The sequence below is a fragment of the Elgaria multicarinata genome, chromosome 4 (assembly GCF_023053635.1).
Source record: "Elgaria multicarinata webbii isolate HBS135686 ecotype San Diego chromosome 4, rElgMul1.1.pri, whole genome shotgun sequence".
Classification (NCBI taxonomy): Eukaryota; Metazoa; Chordata; class Lepidosauria; order Squamata; family Anguidae; genus Elgaria; species Elgaria multicarinata.
The window spans coordinates 94094497-94118171 of NC_086174.1; the positions used below are offsets into that span (position 1 = coordinate 94094497).

General features: G+C 40.0%; 1 protein-coding gene across 2 annotated transcripts in view; it reads right to left on the bottom strand.

Moving 5' to 3' along the window:
- Positions 1 to 1813: 1813 nt before the first annotated feature.
- Positions 1814 to 23675, bottom strand: part of SOBP (sine oculis binding protein homolog) — a 166853-nt gene continuing 144991 nt past the window's right edge. For both annotated transcript variants that reach the window (XM_063124833.1, XM_063124832.1), the window contains 2 exons: positions 20544 to 22495; positions 1814 to 2678 (listed from right to left, as the gene is read on the bottom strand). In XM_063124833.1, coding sequence (XP_062980903.1) covers positions 20546 to 22495 — 1950 coding nt within the window. In that variant the 3' untranslated portion in view covers positions 1814 to 2678; positions 20544 to 20545. The remainder of the gene's footprint in view (positions 2679 to 20543; positions 22496 to 23675) is intronic.

Here is a 23675-nt window from a genome sequence, read left to right on the forward strand (position 1 = left end):
AATCTGGAAAGGTCCCAAACATTCCCAAGATTGATGGTTATTTCTCTGCCTGGCAATATATTTTTAAGGCCTCTTATTATGATATGAATTAGAAAGAAATTACTGAAGCAGAAGACTAACCTCACGGGCCTCCATTGCATCTGTTAGAGATAGAGAAAGGAAAACATATATACACATGGTGTAATGCACGCATGCACGCACGCACACACACACACGGTAAGCAACTCCTATGAAGTTCATGTCTTAGTTTTGAACCATGTAAATACAAAAAAGATGCAAAGCAAAACAGCTCAAGAATGATGTCCAAAATGTGATATATGCATTTATACAGGCAAATATTATCTCAGAAAACATTGGCAACTTACCTAGGAGGTCACTGGCAGGTGGAAAAGCATAGATTTTTTACTTGTACAAGAATGGAGACATAATTTGTGTATTAAGTCTTACACTGGCAATGAACGCAGAGGGGTCTGATCCTCCTACTTATTTGGAGCATCACCAAACCAGAGAGGGAGGGAGGGAGAGATGGAGAGGGAATCTTCATTCATAGTGTATGTTTTTTCCATCTTCAAGCTAGAAGATCAAGAGAGATGAAATCACAAAGACTAAACCTCCCTCCTAAAGAGCTTTTAAGAAGGGACAGTCTCTTTAGATCGAATGACGAATTTCACTGTATCCATTTTATGAATCAACTTATAGAAAGAAATTATCTTATGTGCACAGGTTTTTAGAAAAAGGAAAACAACAGCAAAGTTAAGTGCATTTTTTAACCTGGAGATTTATTTTCTTTTAATAAATCTGACACCAGTCAGGGAGAAAGAAAAATGGTGTGAGCCCAGAACAATTCAGAAGCATCTTAAAAGTGCTTCCTTTTCCCCATAGAAATTTGTCTTTGTTAGGTTTTGAAATCACTCCATGGGCTCATGAGCTTCTCCCTCCCCCCCATATGCCCTCCCTCTGCTCCCCTTTTTAATTTTTCATTTATTTCATTTTTTTAAAAAGCGAGCTTGCTCATTGGGTGTAATTTTCCAAGCTTTCACAGCCCTAATAAATAAGGAGCACCTGTAAAACAGTAGCTTGACTTAAGTGAATCTGTACAAAGGAAAATATAGAAATACAGTATGTACATAGTGCCCTCAGTGCACCTTTGCTATAAGGCTCTGATTTGATTGGCTTTTATTCAGACCCTGCTCCCAACGTTTTTGAAGTAGTTCTTTTCCAAACGGCTTCTTGTTTGCTAATTAAAATAGCCTTATAGTAAAGGTGTACCCTGGACACCGTAGTGTGAACAATTGCTTTATTCAAGTTAGTAAACAGTTACACTGGATCACAAGGTGATTTGAACATTTTTATATGATTTTTTTTCCCATTCCCCACCCCCACCCTTAGTATTTTGTCAGAATGGGATACTCCACAATTGTTTTACCAAATCAGTGCCGGCATACATGCTCTAGTGTACTTTTGGACTCTTGGCTACAACTATACAAGTGCACACAAGTAAATTCTACCCTGTTATCCTCCACCCACTGACTGAGGATCGAATTGCACATTTCTTTTAACCATGACAGGAGAAAGCAAACAGTGAAACAGAATCATGGGGGCTCTCTTCTCACTTTACCCCTGTGTTTTCATTGGCTTGCCCATACCTTTCTAATTATCATGAAAGGGCTTCGCATCTGGAGAGATTGTCTCACTGGCTTCCTGGATCACTGAAAAACCATCAGGGTTGAAATTTCATCCAAGTCTTTCATAACACCCAGCAAATATTTCCCCCAGATAGTTTTACACCTTGAGGGGATCCTTTCCCCCCCACTTTTCCCTTCCTTTTTTGGTCTTTAGTTCAACACTCTTGCTCTGTTCCCAAATGGGGCGCTATTTAGGGGAATTGAAAGAGAAAGCTGAGAGGAATAAACATTTACTGAGTTCTCTTGGCATCCAGTCTCTCAAAAACCACAGTATAAACTATTCATGCTGCTTCTTACATCTGTCAAATAAAAAAAAATTAAAAGCCATAAAAGTGTAACACTGAAAATATGGCATTAAAAAGGATAAAGGTGGCCTTTGTAAAAAATAACAAGGAAAAAAAAGTATATTAGCCAATAAAATATTCTAATAACTCTTCATTTAAAAGTGCATCATGGGTAGGAGATAGAGATGACTCTGAAGTGTCAATACTCCAGTATAACCCCTTTAACCCCCACCCCCCATCAAAAACACGAATAGGTCCGAAACCATACAATGCAAATCACAATTCTTAGTGTAGCAGCAAAACCACAGCAGTTTTTGAAGAAAAAAATCCATTTCATTGTCCAACCTCAAATATCTGAACCTTGAAATCAGTGAGGGGAAAAAAGTACATACATTGGTCCATGTGGCTTTTGAAATCAGAGGAAAATCCTCCATCGGCAAGAAACCAAAGGGTTAAGGAGAAGGGGAGATGGTAGTCGGAATGCTGAACGTAGTTCGTGGTGTCCATGATGTGCTTACAGTCTTCTGAGCCAAAGGCACCCAAGGGTTTGAGCCTTCCCTCCAAGAGAATTAATGATGGGAAGTGGCTTTACTTTCTTGATTTTCAACAAGAAGGGGTGGTGAGTGGACCAGCTGGTGTTGTTGGTGAAGTAGCATGGTTTGCTCTGCTCCCTTTCTCCATGCAAGTTACCCTGTCAAAGTGAGCATTCCTGTAAAAACAAAGACAGGCCGGTCAGGGTCTACCTTGCATCATCATGATTTGTTATAGGTTGTGTTCTGGCAGGAGTTTAGACATGCCCAAACCAATCTGGAAGGGGAACATTTTCAGTTTTACAGATGATGACCAGAAACTGTGAGGATGTGTCAGCATGATATTATGTCTTTTTTGCCTACAAAGTTGTAGGGAAAGTAGCAGATGATGAATGGAGAACTTGCAGGGTAAGAAGAGACAGCACAAAACAATGTATTTTAGTTCTTTTTTTAACTTTAATGGTTTTGTGTTTTATTGTGGTGAGCTGCCTGAAAGGTGGTCAAGAAATATTTAAATAAACAGATAACTAAGAAATGGATGTCAACATCTCTTCATCTCTAGATGTTAAGAACTGTTGGGCACAGTCTGTTGATCTCTGCTTTCACACAAGTCTCAATGAAATAACTACAGGTGCATTTGGGCAAGTGTATAGTGGATTATGACCTGAGGAACTAATACAACCCCACTTGTCACTGATGAGAAAGCTAAGGTGCAGAACATGTGTAATTTAATTTTACAGATATCTAGAGTTATGAACGGGTCTGAGGCCAAATGCTTTAGAACAGCCTCCCCCGTCCCAACCTGGGGCCATCCAAATGTAGTGGGAGTACAACTTCCATCTTCCACAGCCACCATGGCTATTGGCCATGGTGGCTGGGAATGAGGGAACTGTGGTCCAACATGTCTGGAGGGTGCTAGTTTGGGTAAGGCTGCCATATAACATCCAACTCACAGGTAGGAAACAGATGGTAACTTTAATCTAGTTATTGGTGGTATGACAGAGGCATCACTTCCGGTGGTGTACGTACTCATTTCTTGTGTCCTGCTATTATCTGTGGTCAAGTAGGTCTTATAGATCCATTGTGCACTGAAATGTTCTGTGACCAGATGCAATAGTGGGATGAATGTATTCACAATGCATTGGCAGAGATGCCTATGTCACACTACCTTCAACCTGCAAAGAAAAAAGCCAAACAATTGCCTGTCCCTAGACTTGAGGTGCTTCCAGATGGAGGGCTCCTAGTGCTACCAACCAAAAGACTTTGAGCAGGTATTAGGCCTTTTCCTCCTTAATGGATTTAGTATGGTAAGAAAAAAGATGGAAGAAGCAATGGGAAAACATGGGAACACGGTGTTATCTAGTTCCTACCACCATACCTAAAACTTCTGTGAATAAGACAGGGTAATTATTGCACAATAAAAGCCTTCCCATTCAATACTAATTCCATCATTGTGCTACCTGCAGTTTAAACCCCAACATCCCCTCTTTTTTATATTTCCAGAAGCAATTTGTTACTAGTGATGATGGCTCTCATTGGATTGGCTGAGAAATAAGCTGAGCTACATGCCCCAGACCCATATGCAATCTAATGGAGTAATATCACAAACAGAAATCATGCAAGCAGAAGAACCAACAGTGAGCAAACCAAAGAAACAGCAATACAATAAATAATATTAATTAATGAGAAATATCTTACATGGAGCAGTTATACCGTAGCCAAATGGCTGTATCCCACCCTGATAATGTTCAAACTCCAAAACCCTGAAATCCTACGCGGACCCCACTAGTTTGCCTTTTTGACCTATCAAAGATTAACATATGGATAAGAATAACCATTTGAGGTTTAGGGGTTTCAGGTGCAGTCAAGCAGCACATCTGGAACCCGAAATATCCTGCACCCACTATTACCCTTACTGGGTGGTCCTTTTGAGCGCCGTTATAACTGTGTGGCAGCTACTTGCATTTGTTTAATTCAACTGCCTTGTGACAGGAAAAAGTTTCCAAAGGGGTGCCCAGAGCAAGAATCAGTAACAGATGGCTCTGGCAAATAATAAGTAAAGATAGCAGGAACTCCCGGTTCTTCCACCACTTTCTAATATACATACTGATTTTCATTCTATTGATGAATCCATTTTGTGCGTTAGTTTGCTAACTTTTCCTTTGTTTTGTGAGAAAGTACACTGGGAGTTGTCTGTGGTATTCCATTCCATGCTCAAAACATGGATAGCCCATCCAGTCCAGTATTTTCTGGATGTGACCGTGGCTGGGATCAGGTGATTCATGGGAAGGCCCAAGAAATCCCATGCTTGCAGTTTGGCATTTTAAGGAAGTTGCTTTCATTCCCATATGCTATTCACATGGATGAGAAGGCAATGTGGATGCAGCTTAGGTTGCTGGGATCAGATGCAAGCTGACGTAGTACACCTGGTGCTCAAAAGAAGCACAGTACAGACTTGCGCCATAGAGCCTTGACAAGTGTGTGCATGTGTTTTGGGGAAGTTTTCTCTGTCCTTAAACGATATGCAATAGCACCACCTAGGGGGTGTCTATACTCTCTATTAACTCCATAGTGGCTGTGCAGTGGCACTGCATCATTTAAATGATGCAGCCACCAATCTGCAGCCGCATCTGGATGTCCCCCCTGAAACTGTGCATTTCAAAGGGCCAATTTACAGCAACTTTTACCCTTGTTCCGAGTTATCCAGTGGGCATACCAAAAAGGCCCCAATTGGCTGGCAGAGAGGGAGTTGCGAGAAAGGCTGAGTTTTTTTGTTGGTGTTGTTGGGTAAACATGGGAATGCTAGGCAGGAAGGGGGGCTTTTCCAGACAGCCTGCACTTCCTCCTGCCCCATCTAGCTTTATAGATTTAGCCTCATAGCAGCAATGCTGCAGGCTTTTGAGCTGATCCCCTTCCAATGTGGTGTCATAAAGACGCTCCACTTGATAGTGCACTAACAAGCAAACAATTGCTCTCATATATATTTTTCACTTATTCCCTGCTCCAGTGAATATTATGGTCTTACTAGTGATGATTGATAAGGATTGCTTAGGCGGCTTTTGAAAAAGTATTGACATGGGCTTGCAGATCGCTGTTCTCTTTAATGTACTGCACTGCAGTAGTTAATCCAACTGCATAATGAATATGAATGTTGTTGGTGATGAAGCACCGGAATACACCCAGCTCCTTTGGGACAGAAATGGGCTCGGAGCAAAGTCAAGCCCATAATTTTCTTAGGGAGGCTCTGCTGAGATCATCAACCACAAGTGTGTTGTGAGGCAGGCATGGGAGCATGTTCAGCCCTGCAAACACTTTGGGTTTGCCTGTTATTTGCATGAGTTCTCATCTTCATAAAAAAAGGCTGAAACTTGTTCGTGGTTTTCCATTAAAGCCTTCCCTTTTGAACAGCTGGTGATTTATCTGTCTTTCCCCACAAAATGAAATAAAGGACACCACATCACCGGAGCTGGGAAAAACATTCCATGCTCACAGTCAAGCCAGCAACTTATTATTTTGGGAGGAACAACAAGCTGGGAGCCACAGAGAAAGTCAGTATGTGGTTTCAATAAATAAGAACTCAAAAGAGTTCTTATTAATTCTAACTGCTATAAACATGCATTGTCTTCAATTCTGTATATCTAGAAACTTTGTTAATGTGCATAGGATTAGGTATATAGCTCTTCTTCTTCTTCTTGTTCTTCTTGTTCTTGTTCTTGTTCTTCTTCTTCTTCTTCTTCTTCTATACTCCACGGGCTTATATAACACACAGGTGGACTTTCCGCCATTCCTCCCTTCATTGATCACATTGTAGCTCAGGAGAGGTAAACATGGCAGCTGTATGAGCACTGCGGTATTAGGGTGTTGTTGTTTTTATGAATAACTATTGGAAGTACCCTGTGGATATTAAAACACTTTTTGTTAGCTTCATGTTCAGAAGAGTATTTTCTCAGATAAATGGGAGTAGTTGGGTAGCTATTCTGGCTAGCCTGGTATGCAAAGGGCAGCTTGAGCAAGGGCACATGCAACTAAATGTCCTAATTCATTTTTAAGGAATATGGAGTTTTAATGGACAGTGGGAGCAGCACTGTTTTGTTCTGCAAGTGGCTGCTACAATTCTTAGGAAGGGAGTTGCATCTCTGTGTAGGTTTCAAATAAGTCCCATTACCCCAGGAAACAGCCCTAAACAGCATCCCATCTTTCATGATTTGACTGTACATCAGTGGTCCCTGTCCTGTCCTATACCTCCATTGTTCCTATTTTACGGTGAAGGCAACTGGAGGCTCTAATCTTTATGGAATGATGGCTGGTTATGAACCATGTTTTCAGTTAGGACAAACAAAGAATACACTACCAAGGCCATAATGAGTACGTTTTCAAAGACAATAATTCACCAAACAACTCTGAGCAGATATTATGAACAGTAACAGCTTAGAAGCAGGGCCAAGGGCAAAACAGGCAATGATATTTAAAGAAAACTTCTGTTACGGACAATGTACAGTGCCTAACCCATCTGACTTGATTCTTTCTGATATATGATACGGATAGTAGGGAGAATCTGTTGGGTTGCTCTGTTGCACTGCAGATTCCCTTGATGGAAAAGCTGAGTTAGCCATAAAGGTGGCACTGAAGGTATTCAGATGTCACACATGGTAGCTTTAACATACATGCAGAATAACATGGAATCTGTATTTGAATGGAAGACGGACACCAAAGAGGCTTAGCAACTATGGGTTGTACTAAATGTTAACTTAAGTCCCATTCTTTTCCTGTTCTAAGTAGGATGAACAGATACAACCTTAGGAGTGAAACTGCAATGGGTCCAGTAGCACCACTTCTGTATATTTCAAAATGTCAGTGAGAATGGGAGTCTAGTCTTTGGGTAAAAGACTATTTAAAACAGCAGCCTTAGTGCTTCATACAAAATGTAGGGGAATCTAAGGCATCATGGCCTGCAAGTGATCGTAATGACAGCAAGTATTACACTTAACCACATAGGCTCCCCAGAAATAGCTTAAAATTACTCTAAATATAGGGTGAACATACTAATAGGTTGTTGAGATGCAGAACTTTGCAAAGGAATCAAAACTTGACCATTTGCTTCATTCTACACTACCCAAGTTTTCAATATGTGCATTTCCAAAGGGAATGATTATGTTACAGAGTCTGAGTTTTCAAAACAAGGAGTGGAAGTTGAAATTTAATTGGGGGTGGGGATTGAGCATAGGGGAGGATTTGTATTTTGTTTTACAAATTCAGTTTGATCTCTTTGTCTCTAGATAATTTGTTATTGTAGGTTGGCTTAAATTTAAGAAACTTTTTAGAAACACTTGAAAAACTAAGCCAGCTGCAGTGTGGATATTATTACAAATTGAGACACATGTTAAACAGGAATATCATTCTTTCAAATACCAAGAAGGGGCCTGGGGAAATAAACCCATGGATACAAGACAGAAAAGGGGGATCTAATCCTGCAGTATACTGAAGCACTGGGAGTTTACCAGACTGATCCTGACTGACTTAAAAAAACATAAATTTCTTAAAACTAGGGTATCAAATTCAGATGTTTTGCCAGGCTTGTAAACTTTTCATATTTACCTTTTCTCATTCCTTTTCTGGTGCAACAAATACACTTCCAGTCACAAACACCTTTCACATAGGGGTAACACTTCACACATGGTACCTGATGGACAATGCACAGCAGAATTGAACAATAAGGCTCAAATCTGGTACAAAAAAAATGTTTACGGTTCAGCTGAGATGGTAGCCTAAGGACAAACTGTTTCATTATGCCCATGTCTTTCAAAATAATCAAAAGCTGTCTAAGAACTCTGCTACATTTTAAAACAAGTTGAGGATGGTTTGTGAGGAGAGGGCAGGGTTTACCATGTTGAGAATCCATAACTGGTGCTACGCCAGGAAATACTACTGGATATTTATTTAGTACGAACACAGCACATGGAAAGATTTGGAAGCCTTAATTCTAGGTTTGAAAGGAGAGAAATGAATCACTGCTTATCAGGTTAGAGCTGGACAACTGCCATGGGATGCATCAAGGGCCAATCATTTCAAAAAATGGTTAGGGCAAACACATCAAAAGTAAGGTGAGCCAGCATGGAGTCATGGCTAGATAATGGTGGTTAGCTGCTGGAAACTCACATCCAGATATCTTGTCTGTCATGAAAGTCAGCCAGAGGGCAATAAGCAACTTGCTATCTCTTCAACTAACTGACCTCATAGGATTAGAATCACAGAGCAAGTAAGACAACTTTTAAGGATGGAAATAGATATTATGAGAAAAACAATGAGTTCCATATCCTCTTCATGATTCTAATGAGGGGGCTGGGGCTTTTGCAGGAGGGAATCAGTAGACAGAAGAGGATACTTAATCCTTCTCCCCACTAATTCTCCACCCACTTCAATTTTAACTCCCCCCCCCGCCCCAACCAGATGAAAACAAATATTTTTGAAGCATTTTCAGGGGAAGTTGGAAAGTAAACAACCAGTTATACAACCCTGTCTCTCTTATACAACAATACCTCCCTATCCACTGATCTTCCTCTGGAAGTGCATCTTGATAAAGCATGGGGTTGAGACTATGCATCTGCTAAGATAAAGTCTTCTTTGGCACTAATCCTATCTTATTAGTGAGCTAGTTTGCATATTCTATCCTTATTAATTTTATTTATTTATTTATTTACAATATTTATGTACCTCTCCCCATTCAAGAATTTCAGAGCGGTGGACAAATCAAATAAAAGAATAAAAGCAGAATAAAAACACATTAAAATTACATTTTAAAAGAACCAAAGTGCAAATAAAACCGCGATTTGTCATTATGGGAAGGCTTCCTGGAACAATGTCAGTTTTAGAAGGCGCCGGAAGTTGGCGCCTCCTGACCTTCAGAGGCAGGGAATTCCATAGGATGGAGGTGTATATTTACATATAGTTCTATTTATATTATTAAACATTTTTATTTTACTGAAAGGCCTTTTGTCCTATTTTGCCTGAGTCCATCTCAGCTACCCCACATTACCTAAGATCACACATTTCCAAGGTTGCATATGAAGTTTCAAATTAAGTTTGAAAAGGTATTCCAGTGCCAAAAAATGGATGTGGACCCTTATACCCAGACTACCAGGCATGCTCCTGGTTGTTCCATATGAACCTATGGCCCAATAGGAGTCCACCGAGAGAAGAGAAGAGCCTTCAATGTGGTGGCCACTTTTCTTTGGCACTCCCTGCCCCTGGAGATCAGCAGGAGGTCAATCAGATGCCAACATTGCATTGCTTCTGGCTCCTCCTGAAAATATTGTTACTTCAGAAAGGCTTCCTTGAATGACTGGCTGCAGTTTATCAAAACTCAGTTTTGTCAAAATTCCATTTCTTTTTAAAAATAATAATTATTTTAACATGGGTGTTTTTATTCTGCTGTACACCACTCCAAAATCTTTAGATGTGGAGCAGTATACAAATATTGTAAATAAATAAAATAAATACATTACTTCCTTGCATTACCTCCTCATTGCAGCTCTGCTCCCTTTTGGTTGTTGCAGCATTGGAATCTACTGGCACTTCTTGCAAAGCCTAAGAAGCAAAGTAGATATTACATCCAAACGTATGTAAGCAAAACCGGAGTTATTTTAAAAATGAAAAGCAGCCTCAAAAGGCTGTGGAAGAGAAGGAGCAGAAGGGAATACTTAACTGTTTCGCCAGTAACGAATGCTGCTGAAATTCACCCTCTGTCCATGGAGCACAGCCTGCTCTCTCCCTTCCCTCCAAGCAGAGATTCAGATACATATTTATCCATATATGTGTTCTATCTGGAACCCCACAGGAGCCAAAGCAGTGATTTTCACTGCAAAAAATGGCCAAGGGGTTTTCCTGCCATTGCTCTGCTCAAAAGTGCAGCCTTCAAAAGCTGTTTTTCATTTTAAAAGAACTGTTATTGGGGCCTTGTCACATGCATTTGAGTATAAGATACAGCTTGCCTCTTAGTCTAGATAACCCTGGCCTGCTTAAGTGTATGGTCTAAAAGGAAGAGAAAGATAGCATCCAAATACCTGCATCCTCATTTGTGACTTCCTTGGGTCTAAAAGGAAGAGAAAGATAGCTTCCAAATATCTGCATCCTCATTTGTGACAGCGGCTAACTGAGATGGTTAGGACAAGTATCCTTCTCACAAATGGGTCCTAAAATATTAGAGGCAGTGCCCAATGCTGCCCACATGCAAGGAGAGCCCACCACCAGCCTAACATGGAGCTGGTGGCTCTTAAAGTAACTAGAAATGAGCACAAATGCTGATCTCCAGAATTCAGGAGCTCACAGAAGGGAGCTACATTGACCTATCTTGAAACAAGTGTTTCTGCTTCTTTCCAGGGTTGCATTAGGAACTGCTAACTCCCTGTCGCATTACAGAGGGTCTCACAGGCCCTAGATTTCTGCCCTAGATTGTCAGCAATAGGGTTGTGACTCTACATTCAGAAGGCTGCTTAATGTCTTGAATCTGAAACTTGAAAGCTGCTCACAAGGTTGGTTTTGGTCTTCTGATGTTCACCTTTTGTGTGCCTTGTCAATTGATAATGAGTACCCGGCAGCCAGCAATGCTGCCTATACTAGAAGAATCTTTTTTTGTTTCTGTTTCAAGTTACTTGAGATGAAAGCTAAAGAAACTTGATCAACTGATGGGAATCCCATCCATGCACAGGTGCTACACTCTTATGCAGGGAAGGGTCATGCCTGTCTATCATTTGTTTAATTCTGCTTTTAAAATTATAACTAGTATTGGCGGGGATTTATCTAGCATGACTTTTTGTTTAAAACGTTTCATACTGCAGTTGGCTATTCTCTATTCTGTTTATGAAACAATGTAGATTAGATAATTATTACGGCTGTTCTATGAGCAGAAATGGAAAGAAATAATCCTAGAGTGAAGGCCTGTGTGAATGTACAACATGATGATGCCTGAGGCATTATTCCTAATATCATTGGGTACATGCATGGTAGTCCTTGGGAAATGATTGAAGGCCTGCAAATGGCAGCTCCCAGCCTCTTTACAGTTAATTGTGTACATCCTTCAACTATATTCAAGATTAAGCTTTTTTGCACCTATTAGCCGTGGTTCAATAAGTGATGTTTGTGATGGTGCCAAAAAGCTGACATGAGGCAGGGGATGCCCAAGACAGGTTGGCCACAAGTTGTTAGCCAGCATGTGCAAGATTCTGGTCCAGTGTTTAATCATATGTGGCATTTAATTTTCTATTTCAGGAACTGTGGAGGGGGAAGAGATCACAGAGAAGCTAAATGGTGTGTGCAGAATTTAATCTTGTTCAATTTAGTAACTCCTTTCCTGGTAACGTCGAATTAAAACATAGTGGTGATGCACAAGGTAACTTGTTAATTTTAGAAAGCTTTGCTTGCTCACATATAAAAGCAGTTATACCCAGAAAATATTCCTTCTACCAATGAGACATCCTTATCTCTCACTGTGAAGCTCATACATGCAGAATCTTCATGGGTTGTCTGAATTATGCCATGCTGCATGAGCTCAGCAGCTTATACTCTGATGGCCAAATTTCTAACTCCAAGGAGGCTAGCAGTATTCCAATAACCAGGTGCCAAGTGAATGGTGCACTTAGAAGCCACTTCCTTTGGATTCAACTTTGGCTAGAACTAGGATTCTCTTTGCTACAGTGGACATTCCTGCACATTTCCCCTATTAATATAGAAGAATATGAAATGGATAAAATAACATATTTTAAAAATCCACTGAAACATCCCCTATGCAATTCCTATTCTTTTACATTGGTCTTGCTTTTAAAAAGCACCCCCAAAACACTTTTAGGTCACTTATCCCAAGCTGTTTAAGAAGATTCTAAGTCTTGTGCGGTACTTAAGATGACAACAGACCATACCCACACACACCTGTGGTTTTAAAATATATGAAAATTCAACTGATAATCAAGAAAAGCTGCTGCACAAGAGGTGTATTGGTGTAAAAGGCGCTAGGGGGATGGTTCTACATTCATGATCCAGGCAACTACAAAACCTGTAGGGCTGACTGTACTGGTGAACCATTAGCATATATTTCTGCAATCTAGTAAAATGCTGTGAAACTTAAGCTATGGGAAAACCTGCACAACAGTGTAATAAATCATATAAACTACTCATGCAATGCAACCAAAATACTAAATTCTGTCTCAGCACGCCTTTCCAAGAACTCTGATGCACACACAGAGCTCCCCTGATTGGAGGAGATGGTCCACACCCATATTCCTTGTGCATGGCCAGGAATGTAGCAAGATCAGGCATTTGGTAAGTCTTGCAAAGGATCTGCTCACTGTGGATGTGGCACCCAAGTAGGCTGGAGGCCACATAAAATAATTCTTGATTTGTGTGCCCTGCCTCTTGCAGGAAAAGGTAACTTCAGCTCAAAGCTTGGATTCAGCACTACCTTTGTATATTGACAAGGAAATTGGACTGAAGGGGGACACACACAACAATACATATACTGCATGTTCAACAGTACACAGAGATAGCCGAATGAGTGCTGATGGACATTTGTATTTGTTTTTTACTGGCACTCACGTCCTACAACCACCACCAGTGTCACGTAGTTGGATCGCACTTGTTTTTACTCTCCGTCTGCAAAAGGTTAATACAGGGCTCAATTTGTACACAACTGGTCTTGGAATTGTAGTCTGAAAAACCACACTCCCATTTTCCTGGAAATATAAAAATTTAGTAACTCGGCTTTTTGTTTCTAGAACTGCCAGCAGGTAGGCTGACATAGGCCCTAAATTCCAGATGGACTTCAGTGGGGACAGGCAATCTGCACCAGCTTATTTTCCTTAGCCAAGCTGCAGGTCTGGGAAAAAATTCTAGCAAATGCATGATATTGGAAAATCAAGTTCTAGACACCACCAAAACATCCTGCCTAAAATTGAATACTTGGCTGCATGGAATGGTAGGTGATAAAAATGAATACTAGAAGGTGAAACTTTTTCTTTCTGCGAACAACTCAGAAATGTATACCTATCAACCCCAAAGTTTCTGTATCCTTTTTTTCTGTAAGCCATGAATAAATATTAAATATCTAATTGATGTCACAGAATCTTCACTCAAGGTAATGAAAATGTCTACTCCAAATTCCAAAAAGAACTTAAAAAAAGAAAGTCAGTAATACCAGTTGTACAAATTATAGGATAATTACTGTTCATTGTGATCTGTTCAATGTTACTTTTTACATAAAAATATTATGTGGACTTGTGTGCAAGGAAGAAATACTTCATGAATAATTTGTATCATCTGTAATTTTCTAATGGCAATTTCTCCAGTGTCACTGCAAATTATTCTCTGCATGATTTTATAACAAAGAATTACCTTAAGAAGTTATGTTAAACATGTTAATAAACAAAACCCTTAAAACATCCTAGGGATCTAAGACATATTTACTTTACTAAACCTGCATACATCATAATGAACAAGTAACAGGAACATGACCTGACAAGACACAGATACTGTATGATAAGGAATGTCATGAATGGTTAATGCAATTTAATGGTGGATTATCCTGATATGAAAAAACAGGGAATCAAAACACTCACTTATTTCACATGCTACTGTAGCCCCTTGTTTTATGGAAACTATAGATGTGCATATAAGAACCCCAAGATTGACTTTAATAATCTTTCAATATGTAAGTTAACTGGGTTTTTTTTTTAAAAAAAAAATCTAGGTATTACATTCCTGACAAGCAAGCTACACCATCAATTTACATGTAGACAGTTCCTGATGTTGTTAAGGCAAAAACAAGCAGCTTTCCCCCAGATGTATGACTAGTGTATGGAAATTGGTTAAGTATTAGGATTGGATAAGGGGGGATATAACTTACTTTACTGTTATCTGTGTTTAAATTTTTTGAATAATTTTAATCAAAGTACATATATCACAGACCTCCCACCACCCTGAGCTTATAAATCAACCTGCACTTGCTGGCCAGGCCTAATTCAACTGTATGGTACATGTATATAGATGCACATGCCTATCAATTAACATTGCACATGTATATGCTAGAACATTAGAATTATGGTGGCAGTAATGTAACAGGAAGACACATTACAGACTTTCAACATTTAAACAAGAACAATTGGACTCTGAATCAGTTTTGAGAGTAGTTTTGGAGCTGGTATATCCAGCACCATGGACCTACCATGGCCCAAATCCTGGACAGTCACGTGTTTTCATTTTCTAAAATCATGCTTCATTATTCCTTCTGTATTATTCCTCCTTTATATGTGATGCCGAGTATATACCACCTATTAGAACCGTGGAGTATTTAGACAGTTTAGGTGACTTCCTGAGTAAAAATAGTGGTTCTAAACACATGCTGAACCACTATAATTATTCAAACAGAGAAAATATGGCTACAGTTTTGTTGATATAATACAAGGCTTTAGAACAGTGATTCTTTTGCTGTATCGTGGACTGTTGTTTGGTTTGCCTTGACTATTTCTTCGTTTACTTATGCTGTGGTTGGCAGCTGGTAGGCCACTTGAAATGCTCCTGCATTAAATCCATCTCCTCCTGTAGTCCTATACAGATGTACTTTGCATTTTAGCCGAAAGAATGAAAGCATGGGGAAAATGGGAACAACTGTAGTGGGTACGCACTGCTTGCTGACGCACGCTCCGTATCACTAACGGTCAGTTCAAACATGATGGTCTTTACACTCCCACAGGCATCTGCCTTGGACTATCTAGAATGCCAAGCATTGTTGGTGACATGGATAATGCCTGTATTAAGCACAAGTGAAACTGGTGGCCTTCATTCCCTTGTGTTCTTTTGATGGCTATAAAGCACTTCAGTGGGTGCTGAACTAGAGGACAGAGGGTATTCACTTAATACTTTTGAGTATATGTTTGCAGTAATAAGCCAGACTGTCCAGTTTATCCTACAACCCTCCTTAAAATATTGCCCCAGTCAATTCCTTTTGTAGAATAACGAGATGTTGCAAGATCCCAAGCTACCTGTTTTCTTTAATTTCTACGTTTTTAATGTAAAATTATGTGTAGTTCTTTTGTGTGAAATAACAGGATTGCCATGCAAAGCATAAAATATGATTTTCTGAAGGTTAGGAGGTACTCTATAAATTGCATTAAATTTTGGCATCTCATCAAACCTCATCCAGCAAATCATCAATATTTGATTTCTAAACAGGGTGGCAAAGTTAGGTTTTCTCTGCTCATGAATCTCAAGAAAATGCAAGTACATCTGCTCAACAGATGAAAGGAAGAATAACAGAGCAGTAATATTTTAAAGTGATTTAGGCTGCAATGATATGCATAATAACCACTCAGTGTTGCTTATATCTGAGTAGACACATACAGAATTACATTGTGAGTTAGAAAGCACAGGATATTTAGTAAAGCCTATTTCAGATTACTCTAATTCATTTCAATATTTGCCTTGAGTGCCATTTTTGGTGGAAAGATGGGAAATAAATTTAATAATAAATGGTGTGGTGGCTAGAGTGTTGGTCTGGGAGTCAGGAGATCCAGGTTCTAGTCCCCACTCTGCCATGGAAGCTCACTTGGGTGACTTTGGGCCACTCACAGACTCTCAGCACAACCTACCTCACAGGGTTGTTGTTGTTGTTGGGAGGTTAAAATGAGGAGGAGGGTTATGTACGCTGCCTTGAGTACCTTAAGGAGGAAAAAAGGCAGCATATAAATACAATAAATAAAATAATTTCAGCTTACTAAGCAAACTCAGATATTCAATCACTTAAACAAATAACCAAAATTCATATTTGCATCACTTGCAAAAGCTGCAAGCTTATTTTTCCTTTTAATTAGTTCACATGTTCATTTGATAATGTTGGGCTGCTTAACTTAAACTGACACCCATGGCATTTAGGAGGGCTTATTCTGAGTAGGACTTCCAGAAAGGTAGCCATAATAGTCTCTACCAGAAAAAAGAACAAGGATTGTGGCACCTTAAACACTACTAACTCACTTGCTTTGGCAGACACTTTCATGGACTAGAGTTCATGTTATCATGCATCTGATGAAGTGGACTTTATCATGACAAATCTCCTGGTCTTTAATGTATTTATTTATTATTGATTTATTATTAACATTTATATACTGCCTTATCTGCTAAAAAGTCATCAAGCTGGTGACATAAGGCTCTTTGTTGTTTTGGGGAGCAGGACTACAGCCACCATTTTAACCACATCACACATAGGTTAACAAACCAGCGGGTTTTAGTATCTTATCATACAACTACTACCACATCCTGATGCAGTTCATCCCATTGTTGTTGTTTTTTAATCTAAATTGTATTCTTCTTGTGGTTAAGCTTTTGCCCCTGATAGGCTAAGCTGTTAGGATGACTGAATGTTTGGTTGCTTGGGGAATTAAGCAGTTTGCAGTTCAGATTCTGTGTGGGAGAGGGCAGATGAATGTTTGGATAGAAGTAAGACTAAGGATGATTGGAAAGAGGTTAAAAAAAAAAAGAATTAAGGATCTTCACGGAAGGGTAGGTAAAAAAGAAGGATACTTGAGAAAAAAGGCAGGGGAGATAGAAAATTGAGGCTCTGGCTAACCATAGAGGAAGCTCCTAACCTCACAGTGATGAGGAAGATGAGGATGAACTGTATGCTACAAGAAAAGGGAAAGATAAGTGTTAGGGAGGCTGGTCAAGAGACAGGGTAAGTAATGGAATTAGGACAAAGCAGGCAGCAGCCTGAAAAGCAGAGATCCAAAGAAGCAAATGTGTGGTGGAAACATGAAGAAAAATACAAAATAAGGCTTTGCACATAGGGCCTAAAGTCAGGAGGGGCTGTATACTATTGGCAGCAAGAAAGTTACATGGAGGCATGGAGCCAAAGGAAAACAGCACTGATAAGCTTGGAGTCTAGACAAGGCAGGGGAATTCTGCTGGTCAGGGATTTTACTGTCACTTGTGACCTGGCAACCCTGGAGGCAATGAAGGCCAAGAAGCAGGTGGGAGTGAATTTCGCATAGCGATTGGAACTAACCAGACAATGATTTGGCTGTAGGCTTCTAGACTAGATAGATACTCATTCGTATTTACGAGGAATAGTCCAGAAGAGCCACCAATTTATTTTAAGAAACCAAAACAAAATAAAAAGCCAAACTAGAACAGAGTAAGCATAATTGATGTATTACTTATGAGTAAACATGCATAGGATTGTGCTGAACATTTTCCATCTCTATATCTCTTTAAATTAAAAAAAAAACAGCTGCGAAGATGCCCAGATTGGATTGGAACTGTGGCACTGGATGGAAGGAGGTTTTAACTGCCCCTCCCTACACCATGCCATACTCCTGATCTAAACTGCCTCCCTTCCAAATTGCTACTTGTCCTCCATTAAGAAAAGCCTGACTGCTTATTGTCTCCCATTAAGAAAGAATTTACTTAACAGGGTAAATAGCAGATCCTGGCCAGTTCTACACCGAGCAGGATATAACACTTTGAAAATTATTTGAAAACTGTATATGGAGTGTGTCATGCACCCCAGCAGTTGTCAATACCATTATAAACTGTTTTAAAGCAGTAGTGAAGATCCTGGTGTGATGCTGGGATTTATATTAGAAAAATGGTGCAGGACGGAAAGGTTAAATATCTTCTAGTACTATCGTCCCAATCTAATTATGTCCCTTCTCCCCTTTCTCCCTTTTTAAGAAGCCGGGGATTGGATTACAGTTCTCTAATATCTCATCTAGTTTGGCCCTCAAGTTTAGAACACATTCTTGGAGTATTGGGCAAATTTTCTAAACCTCGTGGACAATCATAAACAACAAAGAGACTTAAAGACAAGCAAATTTATTTGGGCATAAGCCTTCATAGACATAAAAGTGTCCATGAAAGTTTGTGCTAGAATAATTGTGATAGCCTTTAAGGTGCCACAAGTCTCTTTGTTGTTTTTGCTACAACAGACTAATACAGCTACCCCTCTAGAAATCATAAGCAAGAGTGCTTCAGACCAAACACATATAGGACAATGTATGCATAGTGAGTGTGCTCTGACTTGTGATTTCAGTAGTGGTGTGTACTGTTTTGCTTGCTTTGTAGAACTGGGTGGGTATTTATTTATTTATTGCATTTCTATACCGCCCAGTAGCCGAAGCTCTCTGGGCGGTTCACAAAGAGAAGAAAAAATATTTTTATGTATATTATTTTCACTGTTTACTGTTAGTTAAAAGTCTTTTAACTGTTAGTTAAAAGTCTAATTAAATCTATGGTTTTAAACATAAAAAATAGCAAAGGTGTGAGTGGGAGTTGAGTCATGTCCTTACGGATAACATCACAAATGAAACCCTTTAAGAGCCCAAGGGCTCATCTACACCAAGCAGTATATTCCACTATGAAAGTGGTATGAAAGCAGGATATAAAAGGCAGGAGCTACACTACTGCTTCATAGCAGTATTGAAGTGCACTGCAGGATCTATACTATTGCTATATAGTGGTCATGAAGTGCACTTACAACTGTTGGGGCCCATGACACATCTACACCAAACAGGATATAATATGAAAGCAGTATGAAAGCTGCATATAGTATGTGTCAATGGGCCCCAACAGTTGTCAGTGCACTTCAATACTGCTATAAAGCAGTAGTGTGGCTCCTGCCTTTTATATACCTCTTTAATACCACTTTCATAGTGGAATATCCTGCTTGGTGTAGATGAGCTCCATGTCTCTTTAGTAGCCATTCCTTGGACACCCTCAGCAATCACAACATAAACAGACGCACAAACTCTAGGAAGTATTGCATTTTCTGAGATACAAGATATTATATTTCTAGTGCTTGGAAACGATGTTATCCACATAACAGAGATACTGTGTTGTAGGAAGAATGAAGACTATTTGCAACAAATACACAATTGTGTACCTGATCATGTGGAAAAGCCATTAAAATAAGTGTATGCGTGTGTAGAGGGGACCCTGACTATGCTTGATAAAAACATTTTTTGGAAGCGACTCAATCTAGAAGTACCCAAATACTGAAGTAAATCAGTAGTTCAGATTCAGAAATCGGGACATCTGCTTGACAAACACAGAGAAACAATTTCTTTTAAATGCAGAATATTAATTTGTTCCAAATCCAAATTGTACATCTGGCATATTAAGCATTCCTTTAGAATATGCATTACTGCACTATTATAAAGGTGTAGAGGCTGGTTATTTGTTTGATAATCCTGTTTCAAAAATAAGGCTCAGCTGTTGTTTTTTAATGTTTTTTTTTTTTTTTTTTGGTATGCTGGGATGCTCTAGCCAAAGAACATTAAAAAAATACATTTGTCATTGATACAATAATGTCCGAGGGCATTTTAAAAGGCAGAGGAAATGGAGAAATGTGGCAGAGATGTGATCCTATTGTACCAGGATGCAATAGCAAAAACCAAAATTGCAAGCAACATATGAACTTGTATCTCCACTCAGATAAAGCTCTTGGACGTGTTCTTTAATAGAACTTAAAACTTATCCTACCTTAAAACCTATATGTTTGGTGGGGGGTGGATATGATGAATGTTGAAGAAGTGTGCTTTGCATTTCAGTTAATTAGAATTGGTAGAATTGCTCCACTGAGACTTTTCCCAAAAATAAATAAATAAAAGTCTCCATGTTGCGATAATTAACCCCAAAGATGCTGAATTGCTGTTACCCAGATATCCTAACCATACACATCAGGTCAGTTTCTTGGCCTCAAAAACTGTCATAAGAAAAGGTCCATAAGGTTAGGATATAAGCCACAACACAGTTTTTCCTGCCACAGTTCTAACAGAATATTCCATGGACATAAAGGAATAAACACTGCTGATGGATGTAAAACAGACAGATACAAAGATGCTATAGGACAAAGACAAAACAGAAATAATGACTCTCTTTTTGTGGTGAATTCATAAACCAGAATCTTTTCCCCCGTTTCACAAATGGCCACCTCCATATGTTTTTTACTCCTACCTGAAAACACTGATATTCATTCTACTCACACAGAAGACTGTAGTGATTACACAAACCTTTACTTATTCTGATTTCGAATTCGGAGACACCTCCTTTTCAGTGGTGGCTCCAGATCTTCTGGCCCTGTGCTGAGAATTGGCGTTGAGATAATGCATGGTGCAATAGCAGTCTTTTCCGCTGGTTTTGGCACAGGCTGGATGACACAGCCTGCTTTGGGTAGCATCCGCAAAGCATATGCATGGTCCTCATCTGCAGGATTGTTAAGGTTGGGATCTTGCTTGTCTCCCCCAAATAGGGGTTCCTCCCCAGTCTTCTTACCAGACTCTCCTTCCCGGCGGCAGTTCGACGTACAGTTGTTTTCCTTAACAGACTCCAGCTCACTCACTGGCAATTCCTCCAGTGGTTGAGACTTCTTCTGCTCTTGGGGCTGCTCTGAGTTCTTAGAAACCTCTGGGGCCTTCGTGCCATTCACAATGACATTGCAAACTGCGGCTGCACTATTCTCTGGAGTGCCAGACGCCAGTGTGATAGGACCACAGTGAGCTGGGTCACTACAAGGTAACGTTTTTGTTTCCGTGGGGCTGCAATTGTTCCTGCAATCATTGCAGTTCCTTTTATCTGGACTACCAAAAGTCAGATTTACAACACTGCTAGCTTCATGTTCAACTTTGACTTGAGCATGTAAAGCCCTGTGGATAACATTGTGTAGTCTAGACCTGTGACCTACAGTTAAGTCTATCACACCATCCTGTGGTCCCTGTAGTACTGTAGGAAAACCAAATTTGTTGTTCACCGGACTACTAGGTCTCACAGTCAAATCAACAACTTCATTTTTACTGTGCTCCTGATGCACTTGCGTTTGATTTAATGACTGGCCTGAGCAGCTTGGTGTTGAGTCAGAGGACTTGGAAGGCCCTTGTTTCGAATCTCTGGGGGACACTGAGTTATTTGTTGGCTTTGCCCCAGTTGCATCACTAGACGTACTTGGAATGAAGCTTTCCCCATTGCTGGAGAAGCCATTTGGGGGCTTGGAATCATTGATGTGAGGAATGGGGATTGGAATGGGGATGGGAACTGGAAGAGGAACAATGACAGGATATGGCACTAACAGGGTTGGGGGTGGCACCAATGGGGCAAGAGATGGCAAGCCAAAGTTCATCATCTGTGGCATGGGCATAGGACCATTTGGCATCATGCTTACAGGGGGAAAGGGAAGACTGGGCAAAGGGACACCTGGAGGCGGAGGCGGTAATAAACCGGGGGGGTTTCCAGGCATGGTTGGGGTTGTTGGAGGGTGAATATGGGGGGATAGCATTGGCCTGTGCATAGGGCTGGAGGTGGGGCCCATACTTCTAGGACCACCTGGTGGTGGACCAATTCCAGGAATCATTGGATTGGATAGAGGGCTATTTGGATTTGAGGCATGATGTGGTGGCCCTCGAATAAACGGTGGACGAATTTGCTGCAGAATTTGCTGTTCCATGAATATGGGCAAGGGGACAGGCCCACGGTTTGTCATCACCATGGGAGGGCTTCGAGGTGGGACACCAATTGGAGGCACAATGCTAGCAGGTGGCTGAATGGAAACGGGTGGCATATTTGGATTCTCATTGATGGGAATAGGTTTGGGAACAGGAGTTGGGATTTTAGTGACAGAGCAGTTGGCAGTGTCAGGCGGAGAGGCAGTGATAGATGCGGATGGTCCAGGGCCTTGAATTTGGCCAGCTGCAGACACTGGGGATGGGGCCTTTCTCCGAGCATCTGCTAACGGTATATTCCAAGAATCTGGAGTCAGCAGCTGCACCCCAGTGCCTTCTGCTTTATTTTCGACTGGAGGATGTAATGTGCTGCAGAGTCCAGCTGGAAGATTGGCCTGTGTCTCTTTGTAGAAAATGTCCATTTTGTACTGATTGAGACATTTTGCACTGCAGAACTGAAGCCTTCTTTCCCCGTCCCCAAAATCCAGATACTCTTTTGTGTGTCTTATGTGCTTACACCAGTCACATACCTACAACACAGTAACAAAATCAAAACAGGTAAGAAAAAAAGTGATTTCCTTTTTATATTGTCATTTTCATTTAAAAAAATTAACTTTCCATTATGGCTTTTTAAACATCTGAATTATCAAAGAAAAATATATTTCACAAAATTTGTTTTGATCCTAAAATATTCACCTAATGGTATATATACTCTGTAAAGTCTTATCTATAATTTCTATTAAACATTTGATATAGTCTTCATCTACAGTGCTAAGATGCTTTAGAATATGAAAGCACAGTACTGTGTGTTGATTCATCTCTCTCTCTCTCTCCATGTGTGTGTGTGTGTATATGTGTGTGTGTGTGTGTGTGTGTATGTGTGTGTGTGTGTGTGTGTGTGTGTACACATGCATGTGCACATGTGTGTATCTGTATGCTCTATACCCATAAAGTTTTGGAAGAGCATTGTGGTTTTAATGGGCTTTCTTTACTTCCCATATTTACAACTGAAACATAAAGTGATGCATATAGTAGAACTGCTTTATTGCAGTGGGTAAGTGACTGCATTATCAATCAGGAAGTCTTCCATTCAAACCTTAACCTCTGCCATGAACTTACTAATAGTCCAATCCTGTGAACGTTTACTCAGAAGCAAGTCAGAGTGCATTCAGTGTGATTTACTCTCTATTAACTACATATAAGATCACAGCCTAGGTGACCTTAAGCAGCCTTAATGCTTCTCCCCACGTCTGCAATATGGGTATAATCATGTTCTCCTATTTTACAGGGTTGTTGTATGGACTGAAAAGAAATGTATATGAAGTACTTGGAACACTCTAAGGCTGCAATCCAAAACACACTTACGATGGATACTGAACACTGTCGGGCTTCTGAGTAAACATGTTTAGGATTGTTCTGTAAAGCACTATATAAATGTCAGAATTATTTTTAATGATATGGTATGTTCACAATCCAGCACGGCTTTAAGAGTGCTTAAGCACAGTGATTTTGATTTCAATGGGCCCTTAATTCTGTGTTGGATTATGGCTTTCATGTTAGGTACTGCTGTCACATAGATGACAACTTGAATATATAGCTATGTAAATAAGATCAAGCAACACTTGGAAATGACCCCAGGATTCAAGACATGTGACTGCAAATAATCTATAATAAACCATAACACTGTTTGACATTTTAAATTATTTAAAT